Genomic DNA, 15,483 nt, shown 5'->3' on the forward strand with positions numbered 1-15,483 from the left:
CATTCCCTGCGCAATTCCGCTGCCTGCTAATTGGTTGCGTTGCCGTCTCCTCGGGGAATTGGCGTCTGACGCTCTGCAATTTGCGAAACGGAGCCAGTCCTTTCAATACGCCCCTAGCGTGGCGGGCTCTTTGATGGATGGCAGAGCGGTTTCGGGTTTCGAGTTTCGAGAAGGTCGGCGGAAAGCTTTGCTACGTTGTCTGAAGGGGATGAACGCATGCTGGTGTAAAAGTAATTGCGTGGTATGTTTTAATACATTTTTGTACTGCCATGCCCTGGTCCATTCTGCTGCACGTCCAAGTCTTCGATTGGGAAGATGGGATCCAGATCCTAAGCACAGGAGGTGGGTGGGTAAAACCATTTTGTAGCCTGGGTTATCAAGAGGAGGATGTCCCTGATAGCAACCGCCAGCTTGTCATGGAATCTAGGATTTAAGCATCACAATATAGTATGAAATCTTTTCAGCGGGGTGTCAGCCCACAAAGAAAAAACAAGTTGAACCACAGACTTGTTAATTAAAATGGGGTCCGTGACTCCTACTGAGTCTTGATCCAATCAGAACAGAGCTGGAAGGGACATTGGAGGTCTTCTAGTCTAATCCCCAGCTCAAGCAGGAGACCCTATGTCAGTGATGGCGAATCTTTTAGAGACCCGAGTGCCCAAATTGCAACCCAAAACCCACTTATTTATCGCAAAGTGCCAACACGCAATGTATCCTGAATAATGAGGTTTTACTACCTAAAATAATTATAAACAAAGCAGAGTTCAGCTGTTATAAGAAAAACGTGATAAATGCACTTTTATACCCCTTCATTTTTTCTCTGTTTTTGAAATATTACATTTAGCAACAATAAAAAAGAAAAACTTTTGTAATATCATGTCTCTCTTTCCCCCTTTCTCTTTCCCTTCCTCTCTCTCTCTGCTTTCAGCCTGCTCGCAACATTTATTACTACTATTTCTCTCTACATACACACAACACCTCCTTATTGTAAGTCTCTCCCCCCCCCCTTGAACTGGTGCTGGGTGATGAGAATCTGATGTCTGGAGGCCCAGGAGCCCAGGAGCAGCGTGCCAAAGCTCAGCTGGTTGGCAGGGAGGCGGGGCATCCCAACACAAGCAGCTCTGCAGGAAAAGATACTGACATCTGGGAGGCCAGAATGAGCCAAGATGATGCAAGTTTGCATTGCGGCTCCGCACTAAACTTCACTTTGCTGCGCAAGGTGCTGTGAGAGTAGGGGGCAGGCCATGGAGGCAGCAACAGCAAATGTATGTCGACGAAGGCGGAATGTTGTTTCGCACATTTTTTTAGTCCCTCAAAATATTGTCTCCCTGCAAATGACAGCGAAAAATGTGACAGAAACGTGATGCAGTTGGGCTGGGGTGATGCCACCTCTGGCATGTGTGCCATAGATTCATCACCACAGCCCTATACCATTTCAGACACGTGGCAGTCCAGTCTTTTCTTAAAAACCTCCAGTGATGAAGACAAGCTGCTCCACTGGTTAATTGTCTTCATTGTTAGGAAGTTTCTTCTTAATCCCAGTTGTTCTCTCCTTGGTTAGTTTCCATCCGTTATTTCTTGCTTGCCTTCTGGTGCTTTGGAAAATAAGTTGATCCCCTCTTCTTTGTGGTAGCCACTCATATACTGAAATGCTACCTACTATCATGTCATCCCTAGATCTTCTTTTCTCTGGACTAGCCATATCCAATTCCTGCAACTCTTCTTCATATATTTTAGATTCCAGGCCTTTAATCATTTTAATTGCTGTTCTCTGCACTTTTCCCAAAGTTTTAACATCTTTTTTGTAATGTGGTGACCAAAATTGGATATAGTATTTCAGGTGTGGTCCTACTAATCCACATTTTCTTTATTTGGAACTGACAACTAAAAAATAAAATCAGAAAATGGGGATTTTTCCTAGTCTCCCAGGGTTGAAATACAGGTTCTGGAGAAACGGTAGTGGAAATTTTGAGTAATTCGGAAAATCTGCAAATACTACCTCTGGCCGGCCCCAGAGTGGGGTGGGAATGGAGATTTTACAGTATCCTTCCCCTGCCATGCCCACCAGCGCCATACCCACAGGACCGGTAGTAAAAAAAATTGAATTTCACCACTATGGTCTCCTAATAATTTGATCTACAATCCCTTGAAGATGGCAAATAATTATACACATAATAATTGTCCAGGTTAATATTTATGTGGACGAGGTTACCTTGACTTGAAAGAGTGCTACATTCTGTGGCATGATAGTGGAATGAGGAAATTCTGGTGTTGTAAGTCCTAACCGTGCCAACTTCTAGGTAGGTGGACCAACTCCCAAATTTCTTTAAAATGATCAACCACCCTGTGGAATTGTGAGAGTTGAAGTCCCAACACCTAGAAATTTCTATAATTCAGATATAGAAATAAAGATATGAATAATGCTAACATCTTTACTTAATTTTAATATACAAGTGACATGTTAAAAAGTTAATATTGGCAAGATGGATAGCAGCTGTTGCACTTTTACAATTTTTTAGCTTCATTAACAGTGGATTTTGAGCAGATTAAGCTTGTGTTTCAACAACGTGTTACGAACACGGAAGAACAGCGCAGTGTATTTTGGAGGAGCCAATCTTAAGTACACTCAAAGACTTCAAAATATAGAATCTATAATGTCACTCCTTTTGAAATGGGTTACCACTATTTTTGAAAATAAATTCCAGACAATTTCATATGCAATGTCACCCCGTTCTCATGGTGAGGATGTTATTGATTGAATAGTTTTATACTGTATATTTTATACTATTTCCTATAGTAATATTCATGCACACTTCATAATTTGAGATCTAATTTTTTACTCTTTTCATAATTTATTAGTATTTATCCAGAAAAGTGTAACTTCTTCAAATACTACAGACGTTTGTTCTCGACCACAGCTTGCTTAACTGCCCATCTTAGTTCAATTGCTTATACTGTTTTATCATCTGTTTTACTGAGATTTTGGGGTTTAAAACTATAATATTTATTCCGACACTCTTTTCCATAAATAAGGCTCCCATCAGTGACGTGCAGTCAGGGAGGGCAGGGGAGGCAGAGCCTCACCACTGTCATCATGAAAAGAAAAAAAAATGTAAAAGGAAAAAGGCTGAGGTAGTTCAGAGGCTTTTTTAAACAGTTAAGCAGAGTCATCCATTGGGGACTCTGGCAGCAGCTAACCCAGCCTGACCTCAGCAGCTCTTGCCTTTTTCCTTTTATATTTTTACATTTTCATGATGGCAGGCAAGAGCAGAGTTGAAATCCTCTGTGGTTGTGAAACAGCTGGAAAAGGTATGTGGGTCGGAGGGAGGGGGAGGAATTAAAAATTAATGTAATTTGTAAGTAATTTGTGTGTGTGTGTGTGCGTGCGTCCGGGCGTGTGTTTGTTTCTTCACTCAAACAAATCGCTCTCAATTTGAGAGAGAGTTTGTTTGAGAAGAGAGGGAAGGGGGTGGGAGAGGCAGGGAGGGCAGCCCGCCAGCTTTCTTTCTCTGTGTCGGGGAAGCCTGCCAGTAGAGGCGGGTCTTTTACCCGCCTCTGATGGCGGGCTGGCACTTTATTTATTTTGTCGCAAAAGAAAGAAAGCAACTTTTGCCCGGGACGCCTCTATGTCAGACATAGTGGTGGGGCGGGCAAAAGCTGATTTCTTTTTGCCCGCCCCATGTTGGACATAGCGGCGGGGCGGGCAAAAGCAGCTTTCTTTTTGACTGCCCCACCACTATGTCCGCCAGAGAGGTGCCCTGCCGCTATGTCCGACAGAGAGGCATCCCGCCGCTATGTCCGACAGAGGCGTCCCGCCGCTATGTCCGACATAGCGGCGGGGTGTGCAAAAGCCGCTTTCTTTTGCTGCAAAAGAAAGAAAGCGGCTTTTGCCCACCCCACCGCTATATCCCCCAGAGAGGCGTCCCGCCGCTATGTCCGACATATCGGCGGGGCGGGCAAATGCCGCTTTCTTTCTTTTTTGCCTCACCAGCCATAAACCTCACCGCACATCACTGGCTCCCATAATGTAGACACGTGTGTTGTTATCTTAGGGGAACAAAGACTTAACTCTGTATATTCATTATATTTTGTAACTTATAAATAACATTTGTTTATATGTAAAGACTTTATTTGTTCTGCCCTACTTCAGCCAAATTTTTCTATGTCTGGAATTGTTTCTTATTGTAGAAGAGTATTGTAATAAATCCCACTCAAATACAGCTGCAAATGATTTTACTATGAAACATTTTAAAGATTTTGTTGTTGTGAAAAAATATGCCTTAATGATTTCACTCTTTCTTACTCTAATAGAGGAGTCAAAGGTAGAATCGAATTGAACAGAACAGACCTTGGAGGTCTTCTAGTCCAACCCCCTGTTCAGGCAGGAGATCCTATACCATTTCAGACAATGGGTTGTCCAATCTCTTCTTAAAAACTTGCCGTGTTGGTGCATTCACAACTTCTGGAGGCAAGTTGTTCCACTGATTAATTGTTCTAACTGTCAGGAAATTTCTTCTTAGTTCTAGTTTGCGTCTCTCCTTGATTAGTTTCCATCCATTGCTTCTTGTCCTGCCCTCCGGTGCTTTGGAGAATAGCTTGACTCCCTCTTCTTTGTGGCAATCAGTTCCCAGTTTTAAAAATATATTGTTTTCTTTTGGACAACCATGTTTTAGGATTAAGCTGATATTATTTTTCAGAATTTGGTACGTTTTTAAAAGTATATATTCATAATATTTTGGCTTCTTCTCAAGTACTGATTGTTATTTATTGAAGTTGTTATTTATTGAAAGTAAAGTAATCAAAATCTTTCGCAGTATTAATAAAGTTCTTTACATTTTCAGATTTAAAAATGTTCTCTGGATCAAAAATTACAGAAGAATCCTTGTAGTGGAATTTAGAGAAACACCAATCTTAATATAATAGAATCTTGTTAAGAAAAGAAAATGTCGATGCATCAGCAAGAGAAACTGTTGTCTTATAATGGGATACTGCTTCTTTTCCAACTATCGAGAGGGAACAATTCACAGAGCGATGATATCACAATTACTACATTGCATGTGAAAAGAATGACATTTGACAATGGCACTAAATTATTTAATGAGGTGTCCACTGGATCGTTTTGCATATATGGTGAAGATATTGAAATTATTCACTGCAGCAATGCATCTGACTTCAGAACTGGAATTCTTCACCCTTGCATTCTTTTGAAAAAGAAGAAAAAGAAAAAAAATAAATATATCCTATTGTTGTTTCATATCCATAATAAATTTGAACTAGTTCTGCAGTTTAAATTGGACTATGAAATCAAAGAACCTGTAAAATTATTGGCTGGTCCAACAATAATATGGTATTATGAAGGACATCTGCTACATATTTCTCCCCAAACTGGCACTGTTTTATGTGCCCCTATTCAGTTTTCTTCTGTCCAATGGGCTGGTCAAGTTAAGGGTGAGGGTATAGTTGTTTTAGGAACCAGAGCTGCTGGTTTTCTGGGAGACAATAAGCAAAGTAATGCTAGGTCAGACCTGGCCATCTGGGGATATGAGTGTTTTGCATATGGAGTTGACAAACAAAAAGTACTATTGAATGCTAGTTTCTTGCCTCACGCTTATGGCAGTGTGGTGCGTTGTGTATATGTTTGCAAAACTGAAATAAAAAGAAGCACATTTAAGACGTCACTGATAGCAGTTACTTGCAAAGGCCAATTGATTTTCTTTCAAGATGGTTGGCCTAAACACCACCTGCAGCTTCCATATGAAAATCCTTTTTCAGTACAAATAGCTTCAATGGATGGAGATCGCCAATTGGTGATTGTGATGTTTGCTTCTGGAGATGTATGTGCTATATGGAAACATAACTTGCAGGTATTGAACTGATGTTCTAAAACAATTTTTATTAGAATTGTGGAGATTCTGTCTCATTGTTTTTGTAAAATATTATATGCCTAGTTATTCCAGTCCAGATTGTTGAAAGAAATGAGGATGCATGTACTGTTATTTTACCTAAGTGTTGAACATTCAATCAAACAAAATCTGTACCTTGCTTATAGGACAGCCATAGTTTACATAGGAACTTAATGTGCATTATGTAGTTCTGACATATGAAGGTTTTCTTGGTCCTTATAGACACAAAGCTTATTTTCTAAAATGAGTGATACAATTTTGACATAATTTAATTGATTCACTCCTTCTTAATTTTATATCTGCTCTGTATCTTAATTAAATCCTATTTCTTTATATCAAACCTGGCTGAACATACCTATTTATTGGTAATGGGCTATGTAGAAGCTCACAGATAAAAAAAAATATTTTAGAGCTGCAAACTATCAATAAGTTCTACAAACACAAACACCCACATATATACAGGGAATAAGACCAGGATATTTCGGGCTTAAATGAAATTCTAACCAATTTATTATTTATTTTGATTAGATCTAAAATATAAGCCATGGGCAGGACCATAGTTTTCAAAAGAACAATTATAAATTAAATACAACAGTCACAGTTAGTGCATGGTAGATTATAAAGTGCTTGTGTTCAATCTTGGATTTACAGATCATGTTCTGTGTAAACTGACATGACAGCAATTAAAATTATTCTTGTGCAGTGTGATCATGTAGTTGCTGTACCAGGTACCTTAAACTGCCTTTTCAGTAAGTACAACTAACATCTTTTAATAAATGCAAATAATGCCTATCACTGCAAACATTTCAGATAAAATGCTGTCTTACGTATTTTAATTATGCACTGTATGTATATAACTATTTTTTTAAAAATCATTACAATTCTGATGTTCTAGGTGGCTTCTTGCTGGGAGAATGTGAAATCTGTTCTGGTAGATGATTTTGCTGGTATTGGAACTGAACAAATCTTAATTTTCTTTAAGAGTGACTCTATTTCAGAAACATTAAATGCATTTCAAATAACAGATTTTGGAAATTTTAATTATGAGGTAAGATATGCTACAAATAATTGGGAAATGTTTATTTTAAAAAGAATTATGCCAATTATTATTTTAATGTTTAATGTTTTTATTTAATTTAAATTTAGTTTAAAATTTAATTAATAATTTAATATTTAAGTTCATATTTCAATACAGATTGTAGCACTGCATACAGGATTTCAATGAACATTTTGATTCAAATTACCGTACTGACTTTAGTCATTTCAATATCTTACAAATCAAAACTTTGATTCAATTAGTTACAAAGCAGACAAAATCCTTCCTATATAACACTTAACATGGTTTATTTTTCCAGTACAAAGTACTTCTAAGCATTGGCCTTGTAGATTTTGGTTCACCATCTCCAGAACAACTATAAGTAGTTCAAAGCTTCTATTTATGTTGTATTTCAGGTTCTCATATTATTTCAGTAGCATAGTGAAATAAACCACATATAAACTACAGTGGAATGGATCACACAAGTTAAAACTAACAAAATACATTATGGCACCTTATGGTACAGTGTATAAACATAGCCTGTGTTTAATCTTAACTATGACTTACTGAATAGCATAAAGTCAATTCTGCAACTTATGTATGAGACTATCATAATTTATCTCATCTAATTCTAAAAATTAGGGTTTGAATGACATACTAAGCTTTGTTTCTTGCTTCTAAAAGACAAAGGTTGGATTTATTTGATGTAAATATATAGAGGGTAACATATAAGTTCCAAGATGCACTGTGTTTAGTTTTGTGTGATTTAGCTTTGTGATCAAACATGGCCACTGCATATGTCTCATTTTCAAGCTTTTTAATTACTATTCAGTCTTAGTGGTATGATTGGCATCTTTAGAATATTTTTTAAAATTGTGATCCCCCATCTAATCGATGTTACATCAAAAATCAGACTACAACTCCATGCAGCATATTTTAGAATATATATATATATAAGTTATATCTGGTGTGGGGGTGGGTGGGGTGGGTTTTTTTTGAGGGGGAAGCGGTCTCTTCTGTAATATACAGGGGTGAACACAAAACAATGTCAGTCTCTTCTGCTGCCTGACCAGAAGAAGTGTGATTAGTTTCAGTTTTCTATAGAAAGATCTTAAATTTATGTTTGGATTCTTGTGCAGTTCTCCACATAATAATCTGTAAATCTTTGGTGTTTAATTAGTATGTGCATTGCTTTTTCTTAAGAGTAATATAAACTATGAAAGTGACTGTTCTGCTGAAGAGATACAAGAGAATCGCCTTCGTACTATCAAAGCACTTGAAGCACGATTACAGGTTTGTGTGTAGCATCTTTTTCTTTTTCTAGGATATACATTTTGTTTTATTTAATGAAACTTGCATTTTGACATGTTTTCAGTCCATCTACAATGTAGGTTTCATTACAGGCAGAACATTAGCAACTATTCACAATTATAAGCATGACTAAATATATATCGTTTTACTTGAGTTTAGAAATATATTTCTGGAAGTCTAGAAGTCAAATTTCTAACCTAAGTAATTTTTAAAACATAAAAATAGATCTTTAGCATTTTTCAGGAAGAAAATACCATGATGTTTACAAAAGTATCACAAAGCCTCTGTTCTCTTATGTAGGCTGGTTTTGCATCTGTTCGAGATATTCAACAACATTTATGCCTCAAAGAAAAAGTTTTGATAGAAAGCTGCCATGCATTATTAGATCTTGTTCATGATTGCAAACAAAGAATTCCTAGGATCAGAAAGGTATTTTGCAGCAATGTTAAAAATAGTATGTAATTTTTTCCTATTATATAAGTACAGAACTTGCCATTTCTAGTAACAGAAGCAAAAATAATAATGGGTCTGGTTAAACAAGTAATGTAATTATTTTTTTAACAGAATGCTGGTTCAAAAATTGTTGCTAAAGTACATTGATGGCTAACCTTTTTCGGATCGCATGCCAAAAGGAGGAGCGCAGGGGGGAGTGCGCGGGCGTGTCCACACCCATAATGCTATGCACATGACACCCGCGTGTATGCATGCATGTTTCCCCCCTGCACGCATGCGCATGTGATCCCCGCCCTCCTCCCTGCTTTTGGGCCACGATGGACCCATTTTTCACCCTCCCCTGGCTCCAGAGGCTTTCTAGGAGTCTGGGGAGGTCAAAAACAGCCTGCCCTGCCGCCCCGGAGCCCTCTGGAGGCTTCAGGACGCTTCCTTGAAGGCTCCAGAGTGCGAAAGCAGCTGTACAGCCAACCTAAAAGTTCCAGAATGCTGACCTCTGGTTTGTCCGTAGGACCTATTTTTGCCTCTGGCGCCTTCAGGAGGCTTCCCTGAAGGCTCCAGAGTGCGAAAAACAGCCCAACACACAAACCAGAAGTCCATTCCCGAACCTCCAGTTAGCGTGTTGGGTGGTTTTTTTGGCCTCTGGAGGGCGAAAAATGGCTGAAAAAGGTCGAAGTCAGCTGGCCAGTGCACACATGTGCACTGGAGTTGACAGGGCAACACCTTGCATGCACTAACAAATGGTTCGGCATGCTACCTGTAGCACATGTGCCATAGGTTCACCATCACAGCTATAGTGTTTAGAGATCACTGAAATATTCTACTTGCCAATAACACATATATTTATAATATTCAGGATAATGGTAACTTTTCAGTACTTTATATGTACTGCAATGCAATGTGCTCTACATGGGGCTGCCCTTGAAGTGCATCCGGCGACTGCAGTTAGTTCAGAATGCAGCTGCGCGAGTGATAGTGGGCGCATCGCGGTTCGCCCACATAACACCCATCCTCCGCGAACTGCACTGGCTACCTGTTGATCTCCGGGTGCGCTTCAGGGTACTAATGACCACCTATAAAGCTCTCCATGGTAGTGGATCTGAGTACTTGAGAAACCGCCTCCTGCCGATTACCTCCCTCAGACCAATTAGATCGCACAGATTGGGCCTCCTCCGAATTCCATCCGCCAGTCAATGTCGACTGGCGACTACGCAGAGGAGAGCCTTTTCTGTAGCAGCTCCGACCCTGTGGAACGACCTCCCCGTCGAGATTCGCACCCTCACCACCGTACAGACCTTCCGCACAGCCCTCAAGATCTGGCTATCCCGTCAGTCCTGGGGATAAGTTCCTAATTCGCCCCACCCGAGTGTTGAATGTTGAATGCAAGTTGTGTTTTTATTGTCTTATTTTATTCACCTACTGTTTTTGTTTTTGTATTTGCACTCCCCCCCCCCTTTTTGATTGTAAGCCGCCCTGAGTCCCCTCAGGGAAAAGGGCGGCCTATAAATTCCAATAAAATACAAAAATACAAATGTAATCATATCACCTGGGCACTTGCATAGTGCAATTTACTCAATTTGAAATTGAGGGGAAAAATCAGAATGGGTATAAATACTTGATAAGGATAATTTAAAATCACATACATTTAATGTAAATGTGTACCATACTGTGGTAATTTTAGTTGATCCTCAAGTTTATATATTAGTTAAAATGCATTTTGGGTTCCATGATTGTCTAATTTGTAACTATAACAAATTTTCATTATACAAATAGTTATTTGGCTTTATATTTAAAAAATATTAATCTTTCCATCTAAGGAAAATCTTGTTTCTCTTTGGGATGAAACAGAGGAAGAATTTGATAATGGTGTATTGACTCAAACTGAAGATGAAGAACAGATTGTGAAGAAGGTTTGGTATCGTGTGGTGGATGACCAGTTAATAGTTGGGGTAGAATTCATGGAAACATTTGACTTGTGAGTAGTTTAAATTCTATATAATCATGTTGAATCATTGGCAACATTTATATGGTCAAAACCTAAAATCCAAATTGAACATATATAATTGGCGGCATTTATATGGTGGAAGCTTGAATGCCAAAATAAAAAAAGTCTAGATATATAGATATTTAAAAGTATTCCAAGACAAAATTTTGTATGCTACATCTTATGAGTAAAAATTGAATATATATTTAATTACATTGTATTTAATATAAAGTTGGCACAAAGCTGTTGTGAATTATAAATATCAAATACATGTAGTCTTCTACTTACGACACAGTTGAATTCAAACTTTTTGTTACTAAGCAAGACAATTATTGAATTTTATGCCAGTTGCCAAGTGTTCCAAATTTTGTACATGTGATCTTAGAGATGCTGCAACAATCATAAATTCTGAAAAATAATCGTAAATTACTTTTTCCAGTTCCCCTTGAACTTTGAAAGTCACTTAACAAATGGTTGTAAGTTGAGAACTACCTGTACACAAGAACATAGTACACTACAAATGCTGAAGCTATAAATATATTTGTTTACATCTTTTGTTTTGAAGCAGGCAACTCAGTGATGCCAGTTTATCTCTGATAATTGGCCAGAAGCGCCATTTACTTTCTCCATCAAAATGCCACTGTAGAGTAGTTACAGTGACAAAAGCTTCAGAGGCTGAGCCTCTATCATGTTGGCGCTTGGAACCATTGCCTAAAAAAATCAAGTTAAGTTGCCTCAATGAAGAAAGCAACTGCAATGGAAAAGACTCAGAAGTGAAGAGGAATAAGGCAAAAGCCATTACAGCAGTTACCCATCTGTCCCATTTCTTGGCATGGCATGAAATAACTTGTGTGGTACTGCTTCATGCGAAGAAGAGCAGTAACAGTGAAAACTGGCAGAAAAGCAAAAGATTGACTTTGCTATGTGGAGATTTTTTACTAAGCCTGGTAGAGATTTCTACTGGAAAGCTTTCCATAAATTTGAAAGAGTGTCCAGGTAAATATATATTTACTGTAAGAAATATTTACAATAAAGAATGAACTTCATATTTTGCTCAAATTAAGATTTCCATTAGTGTTTTTATACTGTATTTTGTACTGTATTGTCTGTATGTTGTAATCGTGATCAAATTGAATATATTTGTTTCAAACGAACCTTTTAAAAATATTTAGAATAACATTTCCTGTAACATAAATAAGATAACACTTTTTTCTTGATCCCTGTCCTAAGACCATGTCTCAACCCTTCTTCACTCTCCCTTTATAGATAGTCCTTGACTTATGATCCGAATTGAGCCCAAAATTTTTGTTGCTAAGTGGGACAGTTAAGTGAGTTTTGCCCCATTTTACAACCTTTCTTGCTGCAAAATCATTGTAGTTGTTAATAACTTTTTTGCTAAATGAATCTGGCTTCCCCATTGACTTTGCTTGTCAGATGGTGACAAAACATGACCTTGGGACACTGCAGCTGTCATAAATATGAGTGCATTGCCAAGCATCTGAATTTTGATTGTGACCATGGGGATTGTGCAATGGTCATGTGTGAAAAATAGTCATAAGTCACTTTTTCAGTGCTGTTGCATCTTTGAATAGTCACTAAACAAATTGTTGTAAGTTGAAGACGACTTGTACCCAGTTTTTATAGGCTTTTGGAAGAAAGTTTGGAATTTCCTCATTTATTGCAAATTAACTTCATAATTCTGAAGCAACCCCCCCAGATGTTCTTTGTTAATTCTAGGAATTATGTGGAAGCAATATACAAGCAATATTATATATGGGTCTATCAGAACATATGTTTCATTAAATAATTTCTTCAATTATGACCCCAACATTCTGAGCATCAAAAATATGACACTTTACTAAACAAAAAAATGTAATAGTGCACTTGCTATTAGATACTTTCATTTTAGTATGTATGAGTACATATTATATATCGTTGTGCATTTTTGTATGCCACTTAAAGTTTGTCATGTCTGAAATGGTATCTAAACATAATAAAAATACATTTTAGAAACAAAATTAAGTAGATATCAGTTTTAAACATTGTACTTCTTAGCTTAATTACATTTTTTTAAAATGTTGCAGGTTCTACAGAAGATCTTCTGGCACTCTGTGCAATATCACACAAATCCTCTTTCAAAATAATCTCCTCTGACTGCACATTGCTTCCAGTAAATAAGCGTTTATTGGAACAAATGGAGTGTGCACCAATCGAGAAATATCCGGATTATATGGTCTGCTGGAAATCTGGAAATCTGAATGGCACTCTTTTCAAGTGGAATCTAAAAACACCTTTTGAAGGATTTTTAACAGTATTCTGCAGGTAGCAACCATTGAAAGGCTAAAAAAGACTTCGTTAGCTTCTTAGGGAGTTTTAACAACTCTGCTGAATTATTTTGTAGAGGTAATCATTGTATATGTTGCTGACAGAGGATCCCTAAATGATCATTTTTTAATCATTGTCCTGGTATCTGCTAGATAAGTGTTTCATTTGTTTATTAAAGAAATTTAAATAGTTTACATAAGGTGCCATAGAAAAACTGTAACTACTGGCTTAATGTAGTATCTGATACAATTAAGAGGAATTTGAAAAAAGTACTTTATTTTTTCTCAGAATTAACATTAATAATCAACCTTTAATTTTTTTATTATGTAATGTTTTGGAAGAGAAGTAATATTTTCAACGTCATAGTGCTGCTAAGTAAATTTCAAATGAATCTTAGAGAAGAAGTCATGAGAACATGGTACATAATGCTGCCTCTGAATTTTGCAAGTTTTTGAATGTATAAGACAGGAGTTTTTCACATTGTTTTTATGCTTGGCATTTATTCCAAAGATTTTTTTTCAGGCAAAGTAGAGTTATGGATTTTTTTGGTCATGAGAATTTTGTTTTCCATGTAAATCTTTCCATTGAATACATAGTGACAACTGCTTTGTTTGTCTATATCACAGACATCAACTTGCCTTGTTCCAATGCCTTCATGCCTTCATTGGATTGCTACCACCAACTTGCAAGATAAAATTACTGAAGTTAGGAAATAAGAATCTACTTGCTGAACATCTTGGATTGACTTTAATAAAAGAAACAGAATTTTTCCAAAATGTCTTATCGTCAACTCTGAGACAAACTGAAAATAACTTTTTTCTGAAAAATGAAGGAAACAAAGAAAATAATAGTGCCTCCATAGTTGGACATTTCAAAGAAGCATTTATAAAGGAACAAAAGCAAAGTATGCTGAGTATGAATAGAACAGTGAGTGGTTCCTTGTTCAGAAAGTATATTTTGAATTTGTTTGATCTGCAGATGAATTCTGATATGATGTCATGGTTATGCTCTTCATTCTGACTTTATGTTGCAATATTTATTAACTAGAACTATAATTAGTTTATAATATATTTAATTAGTTTGTAAGATTAAAAAAACCAAACCTGCTTGTGCTTTAGTTGTATTTTGGGAAGTTTCTATTACAAGTAAATTATTGTGCAAAATTTCAAGGACTATGGGCAATTATTACCTGGCTAAGCAGACATACATTTGCCAATATATATGCACTTCTCACAATTTTGTATTCACATATTGTTTTATTCTAGAACAGCAGTTAGGAGTCTTTACAGGAGAGGAGGAGGATGGAGTGAAATACTTGATTTTATACCATTTATAGATAAAGGATGGTATAGTGGTATGCCCTGATATTTGCTATAATCAGCATTGAGTTTTCTAAGATGTGTTATCTAGGAAAAAATCCTGCAGCGGATAGCTGTATTAGAATGATTTGATAGGTACCTTGTTGCAATGAGATACTAAGAACAGCTATCAATTGTTCACTTATTTTTGTATAGGTAACATTTGTCACAGCAGGAATGATGTATGAGTGCTTTAAATTCAGCATTCAGGATAATTTTTTCCAGTTAATATTCAATATGGACTTTTTATCTATGGAATGCTGTGGGTGACGACTGATAATGATAATAAGGATATTCTTGAATACTGTTGAACAAATCTGAGAACCTGCAGAGTTCTGCAGGAGAACCTGCTGCATGAGTAAATTAAATTATCTCATGAGTGTGTTCCGTATGTGTATGTTGTATTCACTACAAATATAACAAATATTTTATCATCATGTTCTGTTTAAGATAATATGTTTAATGTCAGCATACATATATTTTGGTTCATACTGTACATACTAACAGCAATCAGCATTCACAATCGATCATATACTAGTTTACTTATTGCTATAATAATCTTAAAAATCTTTGGCTGTCTCTGCAGCTTAGTAATAAAATATAGTATGGAAATTGGCAATGTGCTTTTTGTAATCCTGTGCATAGAATAATATGGCATGTTGTTCTGGCAATTATAGAACTTGATAATTAAAATTTTCACTTTTTCTTGATCATTCTTAGATTGATATGGGCAAAGTGCTAGTCAGACCTTGCTTCAGATAATTACTATTTGTTAAAATACATTTAAAACATATTTGGCACTACGAAAGAAATAAAATGCAAATGTATGGTCTATAGCAGGGGTGTCAAACTCACGTTGCCATGGTGTGACGTATTGGGACTTTTTTCCCCTTGGCTAAAATGGGCGTGGGCATGGGCATGGCCAGCGCCTGACCGATCCAGCCCACGGGCTGGGAGTTAGACAGGCCTGGTTTATAGCTTAAAGCATATTTATCAGAATCTTGATTTTAAAATTCTTTTTCAAAAGAAGTGGATTGAAGAAAGCAAGTTATTGCTATGATGAGGAAAAACAATCATTTCAAAAGCATCTAACTGCAGGTTCCAGAATGTCTTTGG

General features: G+C 37.0%; 1 protein-coding gene across 2 annotated transcripts; it reads left to right on the forward strand.

The window, feature by feature from the left end:
* The first annotated feature begins 4 nt into the window (after positions 1 to 4).
* On the forward strand, positions 5 to 15,202 carry FANCB (FA complementation group B). Of its 2 annotated transcripts, none has more exons than XM_032226915.1 (9): positions 5 to 241; positions 4,842 to 5,864; positions 6,799 to 6,951; positions 8,143 to 8,232; positions 8,551 to 8,679; positions 10,518 to 10,675; positions 11,250 to 11,680; positions 12,769 to 13,006; positions 13,636 to 15,202. In XM_032226915.1, the coding sequence occupies exons 2-9, from the start codon at positions 4,944 to 4,946 to the stop codon at positions 14,027 to 14,029; spliced, it is 2,514 nt and encodes an 837-aa protein (XP_032082806.1). In that variant the 5' UTR covers positions 5 to 241; positions 4,842 to 4,943; the 3' UTR covers positions 14,030 to 15,202. The 2 variants fall into 2 exon arrangements, with proteins under 2 accessions (XP_032082806.1, XP_032082807.1); XM_032226916.1 differs by having other exon boundaries at positions 11,253 to 11,680.
* Positions 15,203 to 15,483: the final 281 nt, after the last annotated feature.

Source organism: Thamnophis elegans, chromosome 11 (genome assembly GCF_009769535.1).
Source record: "Thamnophis elegans isolate rThaEle1 chromosome 11, rThaEle1.pri, whole genome shotgun sequence".
Taxonomy (NCBI): domain Eukaryota; kingdom Metazoa; phylum Chordata; class Lepidosauria; order Squamata; family Colubridae; genus Thamnophis; species Thamnophis elegans.